The following is a 25,359-nucleotide window of genomic DNA, read 5'->3' on the forward strand; positions in this document are numbered from 1 at the left end:
TGAGTCCCAGGGATCACACTCAGGTCACAGGCTTGTACAGGAGGTGCCGTTACCCATTACCCAGTAGGCCGTCCTCACCGGCCTCATCACTGTCATCCTTGAAAAGAAACACATTATAATTTAACATACCACTGTGCAACTTCCCAAGTGTGTGCTACCGTTGGCGACTGTTTCCTAGGGAACTAATCCAAGTGCGTCTTTACAAACTGGGTCCCACCTGGAGGCCCAGAAGGGTCCTTGCAAGGAGCAACCATCAGTTTCAGGATACGGTATTGCTGTTTTCAAGTTCAGCGCTGTTGAGCGAGCCTGCATCTAAGTGTGTAAAGAACTCCTATAACGCAACATCCATAAAGAGTCACATGACAGCATCTTGTGACCATTCTTGTCCACGTTCTAGAACTGGGATTTTCCATGTTATCCCAGTGCAGGGGAGGCAGGCAGGTGGATCCCTGGGGCTCACTGGGCAGCCAGCTTGGCCTGCTCGTGGAGTTCCAAGCCACTGGGAGATTCTGTCTCAAAACAGACGGGGGACAGCCCTTGATGATCAGGATGTCATCTGGCCTTCACACTTGTGTTTAATTTAGGTCTAAAAATACCCAAGTAGAAATGTGCAAGAGAACAAACAAGATATTAGGAAATGGGGAATGTCAACAAATGCAGAAGGAACTTGATCCCAGCTCCAATGCTTCCCAGGAGTGTGGCCACAGAGTTACCACTGTCTATGGCGGTTGAGGACAGACAAGTCACATGGGGTTAAGTGACACTTCATATACACTATTTCCTGAAACTGCCAAGAAGATTCCAAACATTGAGCGGTTGTTCTTTCTGTCTCCAATCAAAATAAGAACCAGGACTCAGTGAGAAAGTGACCAGTTCAAGGCCAGGCAATGATGCCCCATGGTTGGATTCGGGTCCCCGGACCAACCGTAGAAACATCTAATTGGCAAACGGGACACTCTCCATTCCTCCACACCAGTTCTCTGAGTGTCCAGAGCTGAGCAATGCCTACCCAACGCAGAACAGGTACAAACACCAAACGAGACTAACATTCTGGCATCTCACAATTCCCAGAATGCAGGCATTACTCAATTCACTTAACAGATTAAAAAACAAACTAACTAGTGGAGCACGCCTTTAATCCCAGCACTAAGGGCAGATCTCTGTGGGTTTGAGGCCAGCCCGGGCTACACAATGAGGACAGCCAGGACTACACTGAGAAACCCTGTCTCGAAAAACCAAAAACCAAACCAAAAAAAAAACCAAAAACCCTAACAATTTACCCTTTCCATAATAAATGACCCTCTGACTTTGTCATAAAGTTCAAATCCAGGAAACTCACCAAGCATGGCCAAGGTGTGCATGGTCGTACACAGTCGGTCCACAGCTATACCTGGGAACATATTAAGACCCACCATGTGAGATATCGGTAACAACCATGACACACGCTGGGCGTTTAGGTGCCTGCTCTGGGCACCACACTTGCAGATTTCGGGGCTGACTTGCCCCCTGCAGCCCCTCACGACGCCCCGCCCCGCCCCGCCCCGCCGGCGCACGCACCAGGAGACGGCGTCCGTCCGGGCCACGATCAGCGGCTCTTTCCTGCCGGTGAGGCTGTTGTGCACCTCCACGCCGGTGTCCTGGCCTTGCGGCCGCTGCCATGCTCGCCCGCGCCGCCCGAGACCCAGCGCGTGCCGGAGCAGGAGAGCGCCCGGCCCAGGCCCGCGCGCCCGCAGCATGTCGGGGGCAGATCCAGAGACCAGGCAGAAGAAGGCAAAGCTCTGCAGGCCAGGCCCCGCCCCGTCCACGGAGGACAAGCCCCGCCCAGCGATCCAGAAACCACGCCCGGGGTCTCACAGGGCCCCGCCCACTCCCGGAAGAGAATACTCGCTGGCTGGAGTCTGGCGGTGAACCTAGCACAGTGTAGCGGCGTAATGATGGCGTGATGGCCGCAGAAACAGGGCTCTTCGCTCACAGCCCGTCCTTGTGGGTAGATCGGTCTCGGTGTACATCGTTATGCCTGCTGCTGGGACCTGGTTTGCACCGCAATAGTGTGTACCCGAGCGTGCACCAGACGTGTATCTCAATCTGACACTCCAACACACTGCCTACTCCAGAAACACTATACACCCCAGCGTGCACTCATCGTGTCTGCATTCAAACACACTGATGTGTGCCTTAACACACACTACCCCAGCATACACACAGCATGTCTGCAAGTATGCACCTAGCCACACTCAGCACGTGTAGTCCAACACTACATCCCCAGACATATCTGCACTCCAGTACACCCAGTATTCATGTACTTCACACTGTCACGTGGGCTTAGGACGAAAGAACGTCAGGAAATGACACTTCCCTCGAGTGTGTGTAACTGGAAATGTCTGCTGGAGAGATGGCTGCTCTTCCAGAGGACCTGGGTTTGAGTCCCAGCACCCACGGGGCTACTCAATAATCTGTAATTCCAGTTCCAGAGGGTCCATCCAATGCCTCCTCTGGATTCAACAGGCACTACACACATGTAGTCCACGGACAGACATGCAGGCAAAATACCCATGCACATAAGAACAAATGGTTTAAAAAATTTTGTTTAGAGTTCATCTATAACCAAAGCTTTCTGGAAGGGGATGCAGGAGCATCTAGGAGTTTAAGACCAGCCTCACCCATATGAGATCCTGCCTTTGGCGCTTGCCTTTAATCCCAGCACCGGGGAGGCAGAGGCAGGCGGATCTCTGTGAGTTCAAGGCCAGCCTGGGCTACAGGCTCCAAAGCTACACAGAGAAACCCTGTCTCAAAAAAAAAAAAAAAAAAAAGAAAAAAAAAAGAAAGAAAGAAAGAAAGAAAAAAGAAAAAGAAAGTTACCACCCATCTCCCGATAACCGTTATGTCCCCTAGCTTCCTCCCTCAGTCCTTACAACACTGAGCAGCCTTGGCTCTTGCAGTCTTTGGTTTCACTCTTCTTTGGTGCTCTCTGGAAAGGCAAACGATTAAGCAGCCATGTTCCTAGAGTGCTTTTCCCTGAAGATTCTGGACTCTCACGGGCTGCTTAAAGCTAAACTGCCATGTAATGTAGACTGTCCTATACATTAGGGTAGTCATTCACAGTCTCCAAACGTCCCAAGTTCTCCTGGAATGTTATTCTTCCTTCTTCCTCACAGCTGCCAGCCTTCATGACATCTTGTCATTGTGTATGTGTGTGCATTTGTCTCCTTTCTACAGCAATGTGCAATTCTCCTTCCCCACCTGCCCACTCCAGTTGTTAAGATATGGTTTCACTCAGTAGCCCAGGCTGTCACTATGTGAATCTTTTTTTTTTTTTTTTTTTTTTTTTGGTTTTTTGAGACAGGGTGGCGTGTACCACCACTGCCAGGCACACTATGTAAATCTTACTAGCCTACTTGGCTTGAAATTCCTCCCACCTCAGGCTCCCCCAGTTGGGGAGTTACAAGTCGGGGCCACCACTCCCTGAGTACTTAACTGTAAACTGGTTTGACTTCCTCGCCATGTCCTGCAAATTCACCAAAGAGCTTGGCCTGAGAAAGTCCCTTGGAACTCTTCCTGTGCAGGTAGTTAAAATATAGCTAGAGAAAGCGTTTATTCTGATACCTGTCTGCCAAAAACCAGAAACCACAGGCTGGAATGCAGAACTCGAAGAGCTAGAGCAGACATTTAAAAAGCAGTCCTAGGAATACCGAGAGCCAAACCTTCCCTGATTTTGGACAGCTGGTATGTTTGGATTGGCCACAGGAAATCGTAGTTTCAAAACCAACAATGGTGTTTTCTGTCTGCTGGAAGGCAGTCTCTCATGTAGGTCCGCCCCAACTGGCAGCAAGTCTGCTCCTTGTTAAGCCTTCTGAGTCATTCAAATGTTTGTGGGATGTGTGTGGTGGCTCACACCTGTAATCCTAGCACTCAGGGGATTGCTGAATCTGAGGCTCTTCAGGAGTTTGAGACCAGTCTGGGCCTCACTATGAGTTCTGGTCCAGCCTGAAGTACAATACTAACCTGTCTCAAAAAAGAAAATGATAAATATAACCCACTCTGTACCGACAGTTAAGTGTACAATCCTCGTGTGTACTGAATTTCTAAGCACACAGACTATTAAGGTGAAGTGAAAGCAACCAGGACAATTTATCAGAATATACCTCAGAGAGAATCCTGTTCCTCTTAAGTCGCCTCCCTTAAAGAAAATTACACTTATTTGTATATGTGTGTGTGTATGCCACAGAAAGTGTGGCAGCAGGAGGACAGCTTGGGGGAGTTTCCTTCTACCATGTGGGGTCACAGGGAGGGAACTCGGGTCGTCAGGGTTGATGGCAAGTGCCTTTTCTAGCTGAGCCGTCCTGCCATCCCCAGGGTTGTTTCTCATAAAAACGGAAAAGGTTGTGCATGTCCACAGGCTTGGGCTGGGAATGGATGCTGAGCTCAGGCTGGTTGAAGTGAGAAAGGGAAATTGACATTTAGCAGGAGGGTGCCCTATGTCCCAGGAGCCTCACCCAGGGAACACCTCCAAGCAGGGACTCAAACAGCCTCTCAAACATACGTCTTCCCAGATTCTCTCTCTGGCTCATGTTCATTGCTTGTCTGTTTTACAGGAAGAGGTTTTTCTTAAAGATTGCATTTATTGGAAGAGCAGTCTGCTCTTCCAGAGGTCCTGAGTTCAATTCCCAGCACCCACATGGTGGCACACAACCATCAATAATAAGATCTGGCACCCTCTTCTGTATACATAATAAATAAATAAATCTTAAAAAAAAAAGATAGGGCCGGTCGGTGGTGGCGCATGCCTTTAATCCCAGCACTCGGGAGGCAGAGCCAGGCGGATCTCTGTGAGTTCAAGGCCAGCCTGGGCTACCAAGTGAGCTCCAGGAAAGGCACAAAGCTACTCAGAGAAACCCTGTCTTGAAAAAGCAAAAAAAAAGGATGGCATTTATTAATTTAGTGTGTTTGCAGACGGAGGGCACAAGGGATAACGTGTTCATGTGTGGGGCCTGAGGACCAGCTTTCCAGACTGAGTTCAATCTCTCCACCATGTGGATTCAGGGGCTTGAACTCAGGTTAACTGCCATGTTCCCAGCCTTTGACTTTCTATACAGTACACTTAAAATGTCTGAGTATAGTTAACTATGTTTTATCTATTGGTCTTCTAAGCTTGCCCAGAAAGCCACTTTATAAAGCCAATTAAAAGAATAAAACATTTTTACCCCAAAGAGGTGAACATACTCAGTACTCTCAGAACATAAAACATTGTAGTTAGCATGCGGTAGCACTTGTGACTTAATCCTGGCAAACTGAATAAGATGCCTTTGGGTTTGTGTATCTATGGACTCAATGAACAGCAGAATGAATTGAGAGTATTGTGACTTTTAAAGGTAACCAGGTTCCAACTCCAGCTTGGTTATCATTGGAAAGGGTCAGTTATACCTAAATCTTTATTAAATAAAAAAATATTAGATAAATATTGTTCATTCATGGCCCTGAGATTAAAATATCTGTCTCTTAATTGCTACTGTGCCATTAAACTGCTTCTATGACCTCTGAGGAAAAGGCTCCACTTTTCATTTTCAGTTCTGTTCCCCTCTCCACAGTTTATTCCACGTCGTGTCCCCAAGTCATATTGTTAGCCTTTTGTGCAGAGTAGTGGGCAATTATTTTCTTCTGGCAATTAAGTGAAACTTCTGTTTTTGGCTAGGACTGAAAGCAGTCGGATTTGTTAGTAAAAAACCACCACAGGACATCCAAGCGAACGTTCGCCTACAGAAATGCACGCCCTGTGTGAGTCAAGGTGCAGCCCCACAGCACCGTCCCAGTCTGAACGACCTCACTCGACAAACCGATCAATGGAACGTCTCTGGCAGCACTGACACCCCGATGGCCGGCCGATCGCTGCCAGGAGCCCCGGCCCGCCCCCTCAGCACTCCATTGTAGATCTACTGCCTTGGGAACGTAGATGTCACGGGGTTGCACCGGGTACTTTCGCGCGTGCCGAGGGCGTTAGGATGTCACCGTGTTTCACGAGCCGTTGCAAGTCCTTTCAAGCTACATCTTCTAGGTGTGAAGCGGTGAGTCCTGTTCGGCTGGAGGATGAAGCCCGGAGGCTGAAACACAACACCCAGCAAACCGGAGGTGGCTGAAGACAGTGGGCTGACCTGGCGCCCGGGCGACGTTCCAACAGGCGAGGCGGAGAGCGGTCATCAAGCGTTCCGCACACGAGGCCACAGCAGCGGACCCGGTAGCGCCGCCCAGAGAAAGCCTGAGGACCTTGGGGCTCACAGGAGGGAACGCAGCCATGCAAAGGCGCGAATTTGGCGACCACAGAGGCCAGGCTCCGCCCCGGGGCGGGGCCTAGGCCGGAAGGGGGCGGGACCGCCGGGGCCCGTCGCCTAGGCAACCACTTGTTCTGCCCGGGCTTTTCAGAAAGCCCTAAATCCGGGACTGTGGGGGGAAGGGCGGGATGGGGAGCCGCAGGCTGCAGGAGCCTGCGGGAACCTGCGGGAGTGCGCCCGGGTGCGGGCAGCCTCCTCTCAGTATGGTGAGGACGCGGGCAGCCTCAGGTGCGGCAGGGGAAGGGCTAAGACCGGGGCGCTGCTCCCGCCAGCCCGCCCTCCGCAGATCTCCCAGCGGAACGGAGAGCAGCACCCCTCCGGGGGCCCCCTTTGTCTCCAGGCCATTCCAAACTCAGCTCCAGAGAGAGAGGGAGAGAGAGGCGACACAAAGGGACGGCGGGGGCGGACGGCGCAGGCGCGGGCGGCCGCCGAGGATGCTGGGAGTGGTGGTCCCTCCGCGCCTCGCTCGGTGTCCTCCCGCGCGGGTCCGCAGCCACGGCCGGAGAGCTGCGCATGCGCGCCCACTTCCGCCTCCCCTGGCCCCGCCCTCTCGGTGCCCAGCTCTCGAGTACTAGGGAGGGCGGGAGGCGTTGCCGGCCCCGACCACACCTCCTCCTCCTCCCGATTGGCCGCCGAGGTAAGAGCCGCCAGGGGATTGGCTGTGGCCGTTGCCAGTTCTGTGCGGGGGCCCTATTTATACCGCGCTGGGGGAGGCGGGGGGAAATGCAGTGAGCCTGGAGGATGGTGGCCCGGCTCCGTGGGGTCGGGTCCCCAAGGCGGCGGCCGTCTAGTGGCTCGCCCGGCCCCGGCCTGTCCTTAGCGGAGCAGGCCGCCCCCCCGCCGCTCCTGGCCGGCGTGCGGCCCCGCCCAGTGGGCCCGCCACCGAGTGCCAAACTCCTAGTAAAAGTTTCGCGCCGCCGGCCGCCCCTGCCCCGGCGGCCCTGCCGCTGTCCCCTCCGCGACCCCGGCCCCCAGCGACGGTGACAGGCCACGCCCCCCGCGCGGGCCGGCCTCGCGGCCCGCCGCCCCCCTGGCCCGGGACGGTGAGGGGCGTGAATGCGGTGGGGCGGGGCCGCCTCCGGGAGCGGGAGGGAGGGGGCGGCGGCGGCGGGGCGCATGCGCGCTGCGCGCGGGGCTGAATGTTTCCCAAGTGTTTGAAACTGGTATTTGGGTTTTCCACGTTGGACAAGTGCGGCGAGGCGGGCGGGCGGGCGGGCGGTGGAGCGCGCCCTTCCCCGCTGCCGGCCCCGCTCTCTCCGCTCTCCACGCCGGTGGCGGGTGGGCGGCGGTGGCCGGCCCCTTTGGGTGTGTGCGCGCTCGTACGCACGGCCCCCCGCGCCGCCCGCCGCCCGGGAGGGGCCTGCACGGCCGGCGGGGCGTGCGCCGGAGCCTCGGCCGCCGCGGCCCGCGCCTGCAGGCGCCGGGTCCCCGCGGCCCCGGAGGCGGCGCGGCGGGCGCCAGATGTAGCCGCCGGCCGGCCCGGCCGAAGTGGCGGGGGAGGGGGGGGGCGCGGGAGGGCGAGAGAGCTTTGCATTTTGCAGTGCTGCTGCTTGAGGGGGGCGGGGGGTGGAGGAAGCGGAAAGCCGCCGAGTCGCCGGGGACCTCCGGGGTGAACCATGTTGAGTCCTGCCAACGGGGAGCAGATCCACCTGGTGAACTATGTGGAGGATTACCTGGACTCCATCGAGTCACTGCCTTTCGATCTGCAGAGGAACGTCTCGCTGATGCGGGAGATCGACGCCAAATACCAAGGTACGGCGGGTGATGGATGGGCGGGGGCGGCCGCGTCCATCCCTGGGTCCCGGCGACGAGGCTGTGGCTGGTCCAGCCGGGAGCCCGGGCTCCCCGGTAGCGTCCTCGGAGGGCTAGGAACAAAAGGTCTGGAGCGCCTTTGATACGCCGAGGTCCTTGTGTAGCCGAGCCCCGGGACATGGAGGAGGAAGGAGCGCGAACGGCTGGCTGCAAGGCTGCGCGACCAAAGCGCTCTTTGTAGTGAAGTGATGAGGCGGTGCTGCGGGGAAGGGGGCGCGGGGCTCGGCCGCGTCCTCGGGGAGGGGGCGCGGGCCGCCGCGCGAGGTGGAGTGCTTGCTACACGGGCGCCGCGGCCGCAAAGGCGCGGGCGCCCGGCTGGAGAGACGGCCGCGGGCCGGGCTCCCGCGGACCCGAGTGCCGGTCCGGAGTGTCGCCGCCCCCCGCCCCGGTGCTGCATCCAAGTGTTACATAAAGTCCTGGGCAGTCCCGACCCGGGGTCGCGCGATCGCCCAGGCCCTGCCTTTGCCGGGGCCCTCCCTTGGCTCTGGACACGGCTCCGGGCCGACCGTGAGGGGCGCCGGCGCGGTGTGTCTTGGCGGAGGAAGAGGGTGGAAGGGAGGAGGATCGCAGCCGATGAGGTGCACGGCTGTGCTGCGCTCGGTGGGCGCGAGCCGGGCTCCTCGGGCCGGAGAGGGACGGGGCAGGTGAGGGACCTGCAGTCCTCCCGGAGACCCGGGCTGCCCCGAGTGGCGAAGAGGCGGAGCCTGCGTGCCCGCCGGGTACTGTTGGTTGTTGGGGAAACTTTGCTGCGAGGCCTGGGGGCTCTGTTTTGAACGTGGATGGCCGCTCGGAGTTTACTCTTGTTTACAGAACTGCGCAGCAGGGAAACGGAAGAGTTGGGGGAGGTGGAGGGCCGCCGCTCAGGCCCGCACACCGAGACCGGCCGCGGAAAGCGCCCCTGCGCGCTCTATCCGAGATGCAGCTTCGCAGCTCGGTTTATAGGGGAGTCATTAACATACTGCGGAGCGTTCCGCCTCTGCGGCCCCGTGATTGGTCGTAACATCCCCCGTGGAATGTCCTTATCAGTGTGCCGCGCAGTCATTGGTGGGCGGGCCGCCTGGGGGCGGGCCTTGCTCGGGGACGCGCTCCAGTCTGTGTTTCCGCTGCCTGCTATTCTCTCTGGAAGAGGGCCGGGCGGAGGGAGGAGGCCAGTTGATTTGAATGTCTTCGGGTCGCCCGTCCTCTGGCCTCGGATTGGCTCCTGCCGCCGCCGGGGCGGGCCATCCTCGCGGGTCCTGCGGTTTGATTGGGCTCCCTGCTGGTCTCCGCCCTCAGCGTCGTCGATTCACATAGGCCTCGGGGCGGGGCGGAGCGCGCTTCGCGAGTCTCATAGGCTGGAGGGGTCGCGGCCACTTTGCGGCCGCGGGGCCATGGCGGCGCCGGCCCCCGGGAGGCCGCTGCGATCGCCTCGGCCGCTCTGGCGCGGGCCGCGCGGGCAGCTCGGGCCGCTTCTCGCATTTCCGGGAGGCGTGAGTGAACTGGGAGCACCCCTGTCGGGACTGCGGGTCGGTGTGTCCGGGCACTGTCCACCTGGAGCCCCGCCGACGCGGCCCCTTGCGGGCTTGTATGTGGGACCGGCGTTAGAATAAGTCCTTGCTCAGAACTACTGTTGCAGGTCGAGCTTTTTGACAGTCGCCTCGTGCTTCGGGTGTAGAAGAGTCTGGAAGAAGAGGTTGTGGCTTGCTCGTTGTAAATGGAGTTTATTGCCTGAGTTATTTTTCGAATGTTATAAAAATACCCCGTTGGAAGCAATGCCTCATTAAAAACTTAAGTGCTGTCTTACATAAGTTAAATACCTTTTTGGTAATTGGACACACTAAATGGTACTGCAGTCTGATTTACTCACCACCTTTATCCTCCCTGGTACTTTATGGTGGTCCAGCAGCAGTCCGAAGCTGAGCTGTGGTGCTGCCCTTGTTTGTTGCTTTCAGTGGTTTTGTTGATCCAATACTTTGCTTAGGGTAACTAAGAATCTGCTACTGTGGGTCCCACGGTAATTTCGTGGTAAGTTTTTAATGGGATTTTTCTCCACACGCCTCAACTAAAGCTGAAAGAAGCAGTTGTTTACATTTAAATTTAATTTAGCAATGGAAAGAATTGCTCTTCCACAAAATACCAGTATTGTCTTTGAAACATGGCTGGGTGTGGTGACACATGCCTGTCATCCCAGTGGCGGCAAGATCAGCAGCTCAAGGTCAGCTTTGGTTGTACAGCATGTTACCCATGCTGGTTTGTTTGTTCGTTCATTTGCTGTTGTTTTTTGCTAAAGTCTCACTGTGTACCCTTGGCTCACCTGGAACTCTTGTAGATTCGCTTGCCTCTGCCTCTGGAATTTAAGGTATGTGCCAACATACCCTAAAAACGCATGTTTGGGGCTATCTTCGATAAGTCAGATCAGTTGACAACCTCTTTAGAGACTGGGACTGTTCATCCTCTTGTGTGGTTCTTCCTGGAATACCTCCAGAACCTGAACATGGCTTTACCTATTGAGACACTCCAGGGTCAGCCCTGTGTTGTTGTCCAGTAGGATTTTGTTGTTATTTTTATTTGTTTTGAGACAGGGTCTCCATATGTGGCCCTGCCTGGCCTGTATAAACCACAGTGGCCTGGAACTCAGGAGAGGTCTGCTGACCCCTAACTGTCAGGAGACAACAGAGCAGGGGGGGGTGATTTCTAGATACCCTTCTGACCTCCAGCCTGTCCACACGAGTGCCCTAGTTAAAGCGTTTCCAGTGGTTGTGTTAAGAGATGGCCAAAGGGTCTCAAGAAAAATCTGATACTATTTACCATTTGAAGAAAATCGCTCTAGGAATTTTCTGTGTATATAGTTAGACTTTGGTACAGAATGTTTAATTTTTCTAACATTCACATTTATTTTTAAAAGGACCAGCGATCTTATTGGTTCCTTTCTGGCATTTGAAGCAGTCTTTGACATCTTGGGCTTGAGATCCTTTGTAGTCTTTAAGCACTACACTGTGTCAAGACACCCACTCCATAGGGTTTCCCTTCTGTCAGCTTTCACAGCCGCCCACCCATTCCCCTGTTTCTTGTTATCAGCCTTAATCTGACTGATTGGATGCTCAGCGCAAAGGGTCTCTACCACCTTGACACAGATTCACATACTTTCACATAAGCACACGAAGGCGGGCTTGGCACTTGTCTACGGCTTTGGCAGCTTGGTGAATTCCATGGGCAGGGCTGGTGGATGAGGGCAGTCTTCAGCACTTCTTGTAAAGCAGTATTGATGCCCATTACACCTTAAGCAGAAACCCCTCCTTGGGCTGTGGCATGGGTTACCACAAAACCAAACCATGAAAACATCCACGCCTCCAGAGACCCTTCTGCAAAGGAGAAGCTAGTTGTTTTTTAAACCGGGTCCAGGTGTATAACCCGGGCTGGCCTCACACTGTGCTTCTGCTGCAGTGTCTTGAGTCTGAAATTGTGAGCTGAATTCTTTGATTTCAATTAGATTACTTAACAGTTTTTATTTCTTGGAAATTGTCTAATTACATTTGCCAAATGACATTTTATAAGCATACAGGCTTATTTTTAGCCTTCCTAGGAAGGCTTTAATTTAATACTGGGGTTTAGTTCTCAAAATGGTATTATTGAGTACTCGGAGACAGAGGCAGGCAGATCTCTGTAGGTTCCAGGACAGCCAGGGCTACACAGAGAGACTGTTTTTTTGTTTTTTGCTTGCTTGTTTGTTTAATATTGTAAGCAGTAGATTCAAGTATTATGACTTGTAAAGTAAAATCTGTCACTTTTCTTTTAAAGCAAGGTTGTCTTGTGACTAGAGCATTCATGTTTTCAGTAATAGAGAACATCATGTTGGAGTGGTCATAAGGGGACAGATACATAGCGGGCCTCTGTTGTAACCCTAGTCTTTAAACCATAGGGCACCACCATCTAAGTCTACATGCCTTCTCTGTAGAATATTCCAGACATTGAGATGCTCAGATGGAAGGGGTAGAGAGACCTGAGCTCAGATGCCCAGAATACAGGTAAAAAGTGCCTGTGACCCCAGCTGGGGGGTAGAGATGAGAGAGTCCCTGGAGCTCAGTCCCTGCTCCAGGTGCAGCGACACTCTGTCTCAGATAAGGTGGAGAACAATACCCAAACACAAAGAAATACAGGATAGAAGCTGTGAAAATGTGATTGATGGGGGACGAAAAAGTTCAGGCTGAAGCGCTTACTGACTGGAACTTTCTACTCCATCACCTCAGCTTCACTAACTGAGAACCATGGCTTACACATGACAAGGGTTTCACACCGGGAAACTTGGCCTTTGCTATTTCTGCCCCTGGTGATTTTTTAAGATTAGAAACAAGAGAATTAGATAAAAGGCTTCCTTGGTTGGTATTGGGTTTCTTCACCAGTTCCTAGTGAGTGTATAATGCAGACTGTGTTTGTTTACAGAGATCCTGAAAGAATTGGATGACTACTATGAGAAGTTCAAGCGCGAGACGGACGGCACGCAGAAGAGGCGGGTACTGCATTGCATCCAGAGGGCCCTGATCCGCAGTCAGGAGCTGGGCGATGAGAAGATCCAGATCGTGAGTCAGATGGTGGAGCTGGTGGAGAACCGCACCAGGCAGGTGGACAGTCACGTGGAGCTCTTCGAGGCACACCAGGACATGGGTGACAGCACTGGCAGCGGCGGCAAGGCCGGCCAGGACAAATCGAAGAGTGAGGCGATCTCTCAGGCGGACAAGCCCAACAACAAGCGGTCCCGGAGGCAGCGGAACAACGAGAACCGAGAGAACGCGTCTAATAATCACGACCACGACGACATCACCTCAGGAACACCCAAGGAGAAGAAAGCAAAAACCTCAAAGAAGAAGAAACGCTCCAAGGCCAAAGCAGAGAGGGAAGCCTCTCCCGCAGACCTCCCCATCGACCCCAACGAGCCCACGTACTGTCTGTGCAATCAGGTCTCCTATGGAGAGATGATCGGCTGCGACAACGATGAGTGTCCCATCGAGTGGTTCCACTTTTCTTGTGTGGGACTCAACCATAAACCAAAGGGCAAGTGGTACTGCCCCAAGTGTCGGGGGGAGAGCGAGAAAACAATGGACAAGGCCCTGGAAAAGTCCAAGAAAGAGAGGGCTTACAACAGGTAGTGTGTGGACGTGCACACGGGCAGGAGAACAAACCCAAGTCCCAGGATGGGCAGATGAGTATTTTTAGAGACTGGTAGAAATGGACCCTCTCCTCGGGACGGCAGAAACAGCCTGTGTCTTCACGGTGTACCTGTAACCAGACTGGGTCTGCAGATCAGCGTTTTAGAAACTACCAATATAGGTTCGAATTAAACATGTCAGCAAGTGTCAGCCTGGTTTTTGGGGTTGGGGAGTGACTTGGAAGTAACCTAACAGATGTATAAAGAAGAGATTTAATTTGGCTGTTTCCACAAAAATGTTATGGTTTACAAAAAAAAAAAAAAAAAAAAAATTATCCAGGTTGCTGAAGTACAGCCAGTGTGCTTCTCGCTGCCATAATGTATATCCACATGACAAGTTGGTCAAAGGTTTAAAGTCTAAATATTATTTTTTAAAAAGGTTAATGGGTAAATTTTACATGACATATTTTATACATGGCCTATTCCCCAACTGGCCATTTTTAATGACTGGGTACATTTTTAATAGGTCAGACACAAGCGGTCCAGGCGGTGGGTCCAGGTCTTGCCTTTGCTACCCTAGGTCATCGTGTGGCCACCTTTAACTTATGAAGTGTATAAATGTACATTTTCCAGCCACCTTGCCCTGCTGTATTATAACCGGAAGTGCAGCCTGGTGCTGTTGTGAAGCCGAGGTGTGCGTCCCGCTGCGTGTGTGAGCTGTATAGATGTTGCGTCAAGAAATAAATGAGACTTGGCCAGTTTGTTTCTTTAGCATTTAATTTTAACATACAAATCATTTTAAATTTTTTGTCTTAAAAATTTATACACCAGCAGTTTAGACAAAGCCTTAAGCAAATTGTATATTATTGATCTCACGTAATAAGGAAGTAGACATTATGTCTATGCCAGCAAATAAATGTCAAACAATACTTAGAGCAGAGGGTAGAAAGTGACTGTGTTTGAGATCCAGCCCCACCGTTCGTTTCGTGTGGCCTGTGAGCTAAGAATGGTCTCTGTGTGTCTAAGTGGTTTTAAAAATCACATTTCATGCTACATGGAAGTCCTATGAAATTCAGATTGGAGTGTCCATAAATAAAGACTCATTGGAACACAGCCGTGTTTATCTCCTTATGTGCTGTCTGTGGCTGCTTGTGTAGACCCAGACCGGCCCTGGAACACAGCCATGCGTATTTCCTTGTGTTGTTGGTGGCTGCTGCTGTGGGACCACGACCTGCTGACAGCTGACGTTGGTCACCCATCCATGGCACGTGTCCTTAACTGCCCACTTAACTGGAGTCCAGATCTCCAGCCCTGGGTGCTGTGTGCTTGGCTTGAGCTCTGAGTCTGTTGAGATGTGTTTGGCCAGAGTCTGTGGGGCCTGGGCCTGGTCACTGTAAGTGTGGCTCCTTCTGTTTGTAGTGTACATCAGTTAGCTGTTTTCTGACGACTGCTTTTGAGAATTTTTCTTACACTGGGCATAAATTCTGTTTTCTGGTCTTTCCATTATAGAGTTACTGCATGAGCACTGAGTTACAGCTGATAATTCCTTAAAAGTGAGTTCTTTGTATATTAGTGTTTGAACTTGGTGCTCATTGATGTTCACAGACACTTAAGTATTTACTTTCTAGCAGAGGATTGAACCATTAAGAATAAATCTACTAGCTGGTCACAGTGGCACACACCCTTAATCCCAGCACTTGGGAGGCAGAGGCAGGTGGATCTCTGTGAGTTCAAGGACAGCCTGGTCTACAGAGTGAGTTCCAGGACAAACAGGGCTACAAAGAGAAACCCTGTCTCACTCAAAAAACAACAACCAAAAAATATACTAACTAAGCCAGAGTTTAATAAATGATGATGAGAATTAAAATACTTGATAAAAGGATCCAGAGAGAAGGCTCAGTGGTTAAGAGTACTTGCTCTTACAGAAAACTCACTTTTGATTCCCAGTACCCATGTGACTCGGGAACCAATGCCACCTTCTGACCTCCACAAGCACCAGGCACATACGTGTTGGCCTTCATTTATGCAGGCCAAAACTTAACACAAAAACAATTAAATTAAAAACAAAAAAAAAAAATGGGTGCAGCAGCAGGCAGAGGTCTCTGTGAGTTTGGGGCCAGCCTGGTCTAAATGATAAATTCCAGTCCAGCCAGCGCTACATAGACCCAGACTCACAGGAAAAAAGGTAAAAACTCACAGTTGTTTGGGAGTTTCTCCTTTCTAATTGAGCCAATAATGACAAGTCAGAAGAGGGAAAGGAGTACATTTCTTCATGCAGACAGCTCGATCAGGTAGGGGAGAGCGAGCACCTCGAGGTGTGTGGCCCTCATCTGTCCTTTCGGGGTTTGCTCCTGACACTGCTTACCTCCTGGCCAAGTTCTTCACTTGGGCAACGCCTGCTGCATGTTAGCGTGCTTTTGAGAAATAGGGGCGATTACTCCAGTAAGATGGTGGCTAACGGAGTGAGGCGTGCTGAGAGCCTTCTCCTAGTGACCCATGGGACCCCTCAGACAAGTTGTGTTGTTTGCCTCCAATCACTGATGAGTTCCAGTGGGCAGTAAGGAAGTCACAGGCGAGCACCTTGATGTGTCAGGATTGAGGGCTGCAGTCGTAAGATGCAGGAGAGCTCATGCCACCCAGGCGGACGGACACTGGACCAGCCCATGGCTCTTAGGACAGCAGCTCTCTTGTGGACACAGTTCGGGTAGCTCCGAGATAATCTCCTTTGTCGGTGCTGTGGTTGTTTTTGTTTTCCCATGTACAGGTGTTTTGCCTGCCTGGATGTCTGCACCACTTTGTGTCTGGTGCCTACAGAGGCCAAAAGATGGCATTGCATCCCTTGGTTGTGAGCCACCATGTGGTTACTGGGATTTGAACTCTGGACCTCTGGAAGAGCAGCCAGTGCTCTTAACCTGGGAGCCATCCCTCCAGCCCCTGAGATTGGACTGTTAAAAGTTGTCCTCCTCACACTTGACCTTCACACTTGTGCTTGGCACATATGCACATGGAGTGCTCGCCTGCTTGCACACACACACAATACATTTTTTGAGGGTTGCTAAGCAAGCCAAGTTGAGGTCAGAGCATTGAGCACTGCTAGCAGGCACACTCACTTTGAAGGTTAGAAATGACGCCCATGCGGCCCTGCTCCAGGACAAGTGCTCTACCCCCAAACTTCCTCCAACTCTTGGACTCTGTTAAATCTTACGTTGCTCACATTGCCTTGAACAGGTGATGAAAGTATTTTAGTTTTATGAGCTAAGGTTGTGTGGGTTTTGTTTTCTATGTTAGATCTTCCTTACATCCCTGTGGCCAAGAAGACCCAGTTTCCGGTTAGGGACTTCTGTTTTGTTTATTTTTGAGATGGGCCTGAAACTCTCTATGTAGCTGGGGCTGGCCTCTAACACCTGTTCATCTTGCCTACACTGCCCTAGTGCTGGGATTGCAGGGTGTGCCATCACACCCAACTTCTCGTGAGGGTTTCAGTCTCAGGTGAGAGACTGATCTCACAAGGCCACACCCGACTGTGGTTCAGGACCTGTCTCTCTTCTGTACCATCTACTGCCTTGTTCATGGTCGCCTGGTGCCCAGCCTTGGTGTAGTCCAACAGTGGCTAGCTGCAAATGGAAAGTCCAAGAATCCAGTAGTTGCTCAGTCCACAAGGTTGGGTGTCTCATCTGGTCTTCTGTACATGCTGGAGTCCTGAAGAAGTAGGCTCCAGTGCCAGTGAAGGAATGAACGTGCTGGCAGAGGGAGGGGAGGGCAAGCCAGAGAAGAATGAACAATCCCTTCCGCTGACCAGAACCCAGGCCTGTAGCTGGAGAGTTTTCTCTCCAGGTTCTGCCAAGCCCCAGCAGTCCGACAGCCCACTTATAAAATAAACACACAGACGCTTATATTTATTTAAACTGACCTAATGGCTCAGGCTGCTAGCTGTCTAGTTCTTACACCTTAAATTAACCCATTTCTATAAATCTATACCTTCCCACATGGCTCGTGGCTCACTGGCATCTTCACATGCTGCTTGTCATGGCGGCAGCTGGCAGTGTCTCCCTCTGCCTTCCCGTTCTCTCAATTCTCCTCTCTGTTAGTTCAGCCTATACTTCCTGCCTGGCTACTGGCCAATCAGTGTTTTATTTATTGACCAATCAGCAATACATTTGACATACAGACCATTCCACAGCACGGGCCGATTCCGTAACCTGGACATGCTGGTACCTCTGACGTGTGTTGGCTTAGATTCCTTTGGGCAGATACCTGGAGTGGTCTAGCTGGGTTGCAAAATGGTTCTGTTCCTGTTGAGAAACTGACATACAGACTTTGATCGTGGCTGATTTATACTCCACTGACAGAGTGTAGGGCTTCTTTACCCGGCCCTTCCTCACCAGCATCTGCGGGGTTTATTTCTTGATAGCTGATCTGGCTGGGGTGAGATGGAATATATACTCATTGACACTTCTGCTTGCTCCTTAGAGCAACTCCCTTATCCATTTATTCCCTTATCAACTCCCTTATCCATTTATTGGTTGGATTATTGGGGGTTTCATTTGTGTTTAATTTATTAAATTCTTCATATATATATTCTGGATATTAATCCTCTGACAAATGAATATCTGTCTTAGGGTTTCTGTTGCTGTGAAGAGACACCATGACCACGGCAACTCTTATAAAAGGAAAACATTTCATTGTAGCAGGCTTACAGTTTCAGAGGTTCAGTCCATTATTGTCAGGGCAGGAAGCATGATGGCATGCAGGCAGACATGGTCCTGGAGAAGTAGCTAAGAGTTCTACATTTGGATCTGCAGGCAGCAGGAAGAAACTGCCACTGGCCTGGTTTGGCATCTGAGACCTCAAAACCCTCCCCCAGTGACACAAGTCTTCCAACAAAGCCACACCTCATCCAACAAGGCCATACCTCCTAATAGTGCCACTCACTAAGGGCCTATTAGGGCCATTTTTATTCAAACAATATCTTTTGAAGATTTTTTTTCTCCCATTCTTAAGCCTGTCTCTTCACTCTTACTTCCTTTGCTATTTAGAAGATTTGATTTCATTTTATTTGTTAAAGATTTATTTACTTTAGGTGGTGGTGCATGCCTTTAATCCCATAATCCTAACACTCAGAAGGCAGAGGCAGGCAGATCTCTAAGTTCAAGGCCAGCCTGGTCTTGGCTGTTCCAGGACAGCCAGAGCTACACAGAAAAATCTTGTCTTGAAAAAACAAAAAGCTTTCTTTATTTTTATTGTAAACATGTGAGTGTTTTTGCTGCATGAATAGATGTGTGTCACCACATGTGTGTGTGCCTGGCTCCCACGGAGGCCTGAGGAGGGCGTTGGATTCCCCACAAGTAGAGTTACCACGACTGTGGGTCAGCATACAGCCATCTTTACACAACTCCACTTCCAGGGCCTGAGTGCACTTGCATACGTGGAAAGAAAACACTTTTCTTAAAATGTTTTTTAACTTTCAGCCTTGGAATTTTATTTATTTGTTTATTTGTTCAGTTGTGTGTGTGTGTGTGTGTTAGAGGTGATCGTGAGCCACCCGATGTGGGTGCTGAGAACGGAACCTGGGTCCTCTGCAAGAACAGCCAGTGCTCTTCACGGTTGAACCATCTCTCCACTCGGGAGAAAACAGGGTTGAAAGCAAGCAGCCTGTCATGTGACAGTTAGTGCTGCCCCTACAAGCTGGAGGGGAGTTCTCCCCATCTACCTCATCGTCACCAGTGCCTGCCAGTGGCCCAAGCTAACAGAGCAGCCTGTAGCAAGAAGTTCCGCTTCCTACCTGGGCAGGAGGAGGAGTATAGAAGGGAGCCGCCGACCCAGTCTAGAGCAGCTGAGCCGGTCGGTGCTCCTTAACACCGCTTTCTTTCAGAATCTGGAAAACTTCTTCCTGTAAGGTTTCTTGCTTGAACCGACTGTGCACCCTGCTTTCACTGGTGACGATTTTCACTTTCCTTGTGCAGTGGTTTGAATGAGAATGGCCCCCAGAAGCTGGTATATTTGAATGTCTGGTTCCAGTTGGTGGACTGGTTAGGAAGGATTAGGAGGTGTGGCCTTGTTGAAGGAGATGTGTCACTACCCTGGGCCCAGTCTCTCTCTCTCTGCCTGCAACTTGTGGGTCAAATGTAAGCTCCCAGTGCCATACCTGCCTGCCTGCTGCCACGCCCCCCACCATGATGGTCAGGGACCCACCCTCTGAAACTCTAAGCAAGCCACAGTTAAATGCTTGCTTTTATATGTTGCCTTGGTCATGGTGTCTCCTCACAGCAATAGAATAGTAACTAAGACACTGCACACACACACACACACACACACACACACACACACACACACACCCCTACCTTCCCAATAATATAAAAACCAGTCTATATGCATTTGGCTGTTAAATTTCCTCTCAAAATAGACAGTAGCATTGATTTGCAACGCCTGTATGTGTCTGGATTTATGCTCACACTCGGTGTCTGTTTTCCCTGCTTATCGCACCTTAGAAGTTCTATCTGGATTTGTTTTCCTGCCTGAAGCACTGGTGTAAGTTCTGTTTGATGAAGCCAAGTTCACTCTTTCAGCTTCTGTGGAAAGTACCAAGTGTGTATCTCACGCTTAGGTGGCGGTGGCTCAGGACAAAGACCTGCAGATGGCAGACAACGCTTCTGCATGCTGTGAACCTTCCACTGACTGATTTCAGCTTCTGCTCTTACTCTGCGGAAGTCAGTGGTTCATCAGATTGCCTTTCAATGTGAGCTTGCTTTGTTTGTTTACTGGCAACTTTTAAAACCACCCCCGACTTTGAATTCATCTGGGGGGGTCTCTGTAGTTTTTGGTGAGAGACTGATGGCATTAAGGACTTTGGTGCTCACCCAGGTCTCAGCCTCTGTGGCTTTCTCTTACCCTCAAGCCATTTTAACCAGATTTAAAAAAGCCTATTGGGGTTGGGGATTTAGCTCAGTGGTAGAGCACTTGCCTAGCAAACACAAGGCCCTGAGTTCGGTTCTCAGCTCCCAAAAAATATTAATTAATTAATTAATTAATTAATTTTTAAAAAGCCTATTTTCAAGGCACACATGGTAGTTTGCACCTGCAGTCCCAGCACTCAGGAGGCTGAGGCAGGAGGATTAGTTCAAGGCCGATGTTTTAGTTACTTTTCTATGGCTGTGCTAAGACCCCATGACCAAAGCAACTTAAGAAGAGTTTGTTGGGGCTGACAGTCCAGAGGGTGAGTCCCTGGCCATCATGGTGGGGAGTGTAGCAACAGACAAGCAGATGGCATGGCATTGGAGCGTAGCTGAGGGCTCACATTTGATCCCCAGAGACCAGGCAGAAAGAAAGACACTGGGATTGGGGTCAGTTTTCTGTTTTGTTTTTTGAGACACAGTTTCTCTGTGTAACTGCCCTGGCTCTATAGACCAGGCTGGGGGCCAGTTTTTTTGAAACCTTAAAGCCCACCCCCAGTGACATTCCTCCTCCAATAAGGCCACACCTCATCCTTCACAAACAGTTCCACTGACTGGGAACCAAGCATTAAGACAAATGAGCCTCTGCAAAGCAGGAACCTGAAGGACCATTTTGCCAAGCAAAGTTCAGTGGTCACCTTCCTATGGGTGCTGTATGTCCAGTCGATACATTTCTTCAAGCAGTCCAGGCAAGAACAGTTTCTTGCCCAAATGGCTATTTTTGCCCAGAAGAAGATGAACTCCATATGGAGTGTCTTCGATACCCATCCTCCTCTCTGAAGTAAGTCAGTGATGCCAGGAGCAGACCAGCCATTCTACAGGACACAGAGAGAAGTGACTGAGAGACTCTAGGCCTGTGGGCTGAAGACAGATGCCCCAACTTTACAAAAAAACATTAGCTGACTGTCCAGGCTGCCAGCTGTCTCTGTCTACTCTCGCAAGACTCCCGAAAGTTGCTTGTGTCCTTCTCCCATTTCTCAGGTAATAGTATATCCTTCTGAGGTCTTTGATGTAGTTGAAGACTAGATAGTTATAATTTCCTTAGTTATGATAAGAGATAAGTTAGATATGAAACCTTAGACTCACAAATATAAGATAGATATCTTCTTTAATTTTGCCAAATACAAATAGACTAGATATTGTAACTGTAATTCTTACTAGATAACTGTCTGTTTTGTTATACGTAATTTTACTATGTTAAAGTTAAAATCTTCTTTAAAAAAAAAAAACAGAAAAGGGGAAGAGCTGTGGGATGTTCTGTATGTTGTAAATAAATAAAACTCTGATTGGCCAGTAGCCAGGCAGGAAGAATAGGGTAGGCGGGACAAGGAGGACAAGAATTCTGGGAGGTGAAAGGCTGAGGCAGAGAGACACTGCCAGACGCTGCCATGACAAGCAAGATGTAAGGTACTGGTAATCCACGAGCCACGTGGCAATTTATAGACTAATAGAAATGGGTTAATTTAAGATAGAAGAACAGCTAGCAAGAAGCCTGAGCCATTAGGCCAAATAGTTTTTAAAAAAGATAAAGAGCCAATGGAATCCATTCTCATTCAAACCCCGATGGTCAGCCCAGACTATAGCATGAGGCGGTGTCTGAAAAGCAGACATTTTCATATATCCACTTGGATCTGAGGGACGTCCAGGGTGTCCAGCCTGCTGTACTGCTGGGAACAGAGTACCACATGTTAGACCCTGATTCCAGGGACCACTGTTGACTCATTTATTTCCTAGGACCTGTGTGTACAGGAAATACAATTTGAATGAATGCCAAATACAGTCATTCCAAGTTCAAGTAATTATTTTGAAATTCTGAAAACCATCAAAGCAATTTCCTTTTTCAGACTCTCTGATTCTGTAACTCAACACCTCCCTATGGCTTGTGGGACTCTCGGGAAGTTGGTTATTCACATGAGCTATCTGTGTTAATGGGATTAACTGGGAAGTGGCCCGGTTGGACCTTAATTTAAACCACATGCGGCCACTCCACGGGGGAGCAGAGACATGTCCAGCATGGGTAAATTGCCCGTTTATACGAATCAGATTGCAGAGTTTTAGAAAAATGATGGCAGCGTGAAGTTTTCATCTTCCATCGTCAGAGATGCCCCCACACTGCCCTCTGCTGACATTGCCCATGACCTCAGATTGGCTCATGGACCCCTCACAGTTCTGCTTCCTTCTTTACAGCCAGCATAATGGCGGGCACAGCTCAGACACCGCCCGCAAACTCTCCTGGACTCAGACGCCACGTCTTAAAACTCAGCAAAAACCAAGCAGCTGCAGAGGCCACGGGAGGTGCACTGGGAACACCAGCCTGCCTAGCCCGGGCCGCTCACTGTTCTCATGCCTCAACAATTCCTTTAACCATTTCCCAGTGCTGCAGGAGGCGGGAGGGACAGGGCAGTTAAATGCAAGGTGTGCCTGGCTTAGATCCTGGCCCTGCGCGGGGTGCTAGTGGGACGGCCCGTGCTGCTGGACGGGGACGGGGACGTGGACAGCCCATGCTGCTGGACAGGGATGGGGACGGGGGCGGCCCGTGCTGCTGGACGGGGACGGGGGCAGCCGGACGGGGACAGCCCGGGTTCTTGGACGGGGCCAGCCCGTGCTTCTGGGCAGAGGCTGGGTCTGAGGGCCGCTCAGCAGCCGGGGTGGTGGCGTCCACGTGTTGCCGGCTGTGCCACAGGCACTGGGAAAGTGACTTCAAGTCTCAGACTTACTCTCCAGTGACTCAGGAAGTGCAGCTAGGTAAATACGAAGGGAATGCTTGCAGCCGTGGTCAGACCCCAGAAGCTGGGGACCAGGAAAAGATGTCTGGTTGGTTGCTGCTTGCCTTCCTGTTAGTTTGAAATCATCTAAAAAAAACAAACAAACAAACAAAAAAACATTTTTTTTTTTCTGGTTGTGTTTTGTTTTTGAGGTAGAGTTTCAAATAGCCCGTGCTAGCCCAGGATGACCTTGAACTCTGGATCTTCTGCCTCCACCTGCAAATGCTGGGATTACAGATGTGCAGCCGCCCCACCTGGTGGCAGAGTTTCTCTTCAAATGTCAGGATTATAACGTGGAATCTAAAAGATACAAGGGGGCACACATACACGAAGCATCTCTTTTTATGTTGGTTTTATTTTGTTTTCTGGAGACAGGGTGTCTTACATTGTATCTCAGGCTAGCCTGGAATTGACTATGTAGCCCAGGCTGGCCTCAAAGTTGTGTAGGCCTTCTGGGTGCTAGGGATCTAGTCATGAGCCACCAAATTTGGCTGTAATAGGAATCTTAAGTCCATATCGCCATATGTGAGACTTACAGAAAAGACAGGAAAGGTGTCCCCACCAGTGAGATTAAGAGAGTGACATTGCGCCGGGCGGTGGTGGCGCACGCCTTTAATCCCAGCACTCGGGAGGCAGAGGCAGGAAGATCTCTGTGAGTTCGAGGCCAGCCTGGGCTACCAAGTGAGTCCCAGGAAAGGCGCAAAGCTACACAAGAGAAACCCTGTCTCGAAAAACCAAAAAAAAAAAAAAAAAAGAGAGTGACATTGCACACACCATAGCCACAAGCAAAACACACCTTTCCCCCTCTCTGCTAGAGGGTCAGGTGTTTGTTTGTTTGTTTTTCGAGACAGGGTTTCTCTGTATAACAGCCCTGGCTGTCCTGGCATTTCCTCTGTAGACCAGGCTGGCCTCGAACTCACAGAGATCCGCCTGCCTCTGCCTCCCAAGTGTTGGGATTAAAGGTGTGCGCCACCACCGCCTGGCAGTCTACCAGTTTTGAAGATAACCTTGAGAAAAGTTGAGAGGCAGAGCCCAAGAAGCCTTCCAGTGGCAGACAGAGGTCCTGCCTGTCCCAGGCCTCACTCGTTTGGGGTTCCTTCCAGGCCTTATGTGGCACTTGCCTGTCTGGGAATGACAGTCTCCAGGATGGAGCCAAGAGCGTACCAGAAGGCCTCACAAACACGAAGCACCTTGGAGTAAGCTATTACTTTCCCCAATTTTCCAAAATGGGTTAAGAATCCATTCAGAGTACTTGTACAGGAAAGAGCTAACAGAAATTTTAATGAAAATTTGACTTTGATGGAATTAGAGCTCAGTGGCTTGAATTTTGAAGCCTAATTTCCATAAGGCTATGGAGTCCTCAGTTAGCAGCCCTAGACTCTGAGATGGAAAAGGAGCCTAGAGGCCTTCCAGGTCCCTGGATGTCAGCACGGTGGCGGGTAGGGTGGCGGGAGAGTGAACCTGCCTGGCGTGCACAGACCGCGGTCACTCCACGTGTCCCTGCTGCCACTGCAGAGCCACAGAGGTGAGCCTGGCCCTTTTCTCAGACCAGCCTAAAGCCTGAAAAGGAAGCCCGGAGCAAGGCTTGTAGCACACAGTCTGTGGGCTGGCTGAGCAGCCACAGAGGAAAGAAGCTCACCAGGGCCCCACCCCTGACTCAGGACTGGGTGTATGGAGCGCGTGCTTTCAAGAGATACCAGTGGAAGCCGGCAGCGGCGGCGCACACCTTTAATCCCAGCACCTCAGCAGAGGCAGGCAGATTTCTATGAGTTCAAGGCCAACCTGGTCTACAGAGGGAGTTCCAGGGCTACACAAAGAAACCCTGTCTTGAAGAGAGAGAGAGAGAGAGAGAGAGAGAGAGAGAGATGGTTCAAGAGACACAACCCTGAGGTTCCTTAGTACAAGCCAGCAGGCGAGGGCTGATGGTAACAGAGTCATCTTTAAGGAGACATGGGGGCCATAATCCCAGCATTGGAGATGCTGAGGAAAGAGACATGAACTAACTCAAGGCCAATCTAGACTGCGTACTGATAGACCACCCAAGGGAAACAAAACACGGGAAAAGGCCTCTCTGGGTTCCCGGCACAGATGATGACGGATGCTGGTCTGGTGGTTCCCCCGAACATGGACCACGAGTTTTGATCTCATCCATGCGGTGGGCTGCAAAGGAGAGGATGGTGAGGGCAAGCCACGTAGAGAATGGTGAGGGCGAGCCACGAGGGCGAGCCACGTAGAGAGTGCAGGGACCTCAAGGGAGGCCAGGTCAGAAGCTGATGGTAAAGAAACAGCCAAGTGGCCTGGCGAGGGCAGACAGCAGTCGGAGACCTGTCTCGGTATCTGCGGTGGTGGCTGACACAGCACCATCTGGTGTCCCTTGGCCGCAGCTA

General features: G+C 51.2%; 2 protein-coding genes across 8 annotated transcripts in view; one reads left to right on the forward strand and one right to left on the reverse strand.

Annotated features, from left to right (window-relative positions):
• Positions 1-1,790, reverse strand: part of Cars2 (cysteinyl-tRNA synthetase 2, mitochondrial) — a 28,345-nt gene extending 26,555 nt beyond the window's left edge. The window contains exons 1-2 of one of the 2 annotated variants that reach the window (XM_037211581.1): positions 1,558-1,785; positions 1,340-1,390 (exon numbers count right to left, since the gene is read on the reverse strand). In XM_037211581.1, the coding sequence (XP_037067476.1) occupies positions 1,340-1,390; positions 1,558-1,736 (230 nt within the window). In that variant the 5' untranslated portion in view covers positions 1,737-1,785. Of the gene's footprint in view, positions 1-1,339; positions 1,391-1,557 lie in introns of both variants that reach the window. The other variant, XM_037211580.1, reaches the window with a different exon arrangement.
• A 5,031-nt stretch (positions 1,791-6,821) lies between these two features.
• Ing1 (inhibitor of growth family member 1) lies at positions 6,822-14,370 on the forward strand. Of its 6 annotated transcripts, none has more exons than XM_037211582.1 (2): positions 6,822-6,960; positions 12,555-14,370. In XM_037211582.1, the coding sequence occupies exons 1-2, from the start codon at positions 6,837-6,839 to the stop codon at positions 13,256-13,258; spliced, it is 828 nt and encodes a 275-aa protein (XP_037067477.1). In that variant the 5' UTR covers positions 6,822-6,836; the 3' UTR covers positions 13,259-14,370. The 6 variants fall into 6 exon arrangements, with proteins under 6 accessions (XP_037067477.1, XP_028737145.1, XP_028737147.1 ...); XM_028881312.2 differs by lacking the exon at positions 6,822-6,960 and adding an exon at positions 7,858-8,075; XM_028881314.2 differs by lacking the exon at positions 6,822-6,960 and adding an exon at positions 9,611-10,329.
• The last annotated feature ends 10,989 nt before the right edge of the window (positions 14,371-25,359 follow it).

This window comes from Peromyscus leucopus, chromosome 17 (assembly GCF_004664715.2).
Source record: "Peromyscus leucopus breed LL Stock chromosome 17, UCI_PerLeu_2.1, whole genome shotgun sequence".
In the NCBI taxonomy this organism is placed as follows: domain Eukaryota; kingdom Metazoa; phylum Chordata; class Mammalia; order Rodentia; family Cricetidae; genus Peromyscus; species Peromyscus leucopus.

Coding starts and splice junctions, on each gene's coding strand:
- Ing1 (XM_028881312.2), top strand. CDS start 7,940: ATGTTGAGTCCTGCCAACGGGGAGCAGATCCACCTGGTGAACTATGTG. Junction 8,076..12,554: donor GATCGACGCCAAATACCAAG/GTACGGCGGGTG, acceptor GTTTGTTTACAG/AGATCCTGAAAGAATTGGAT.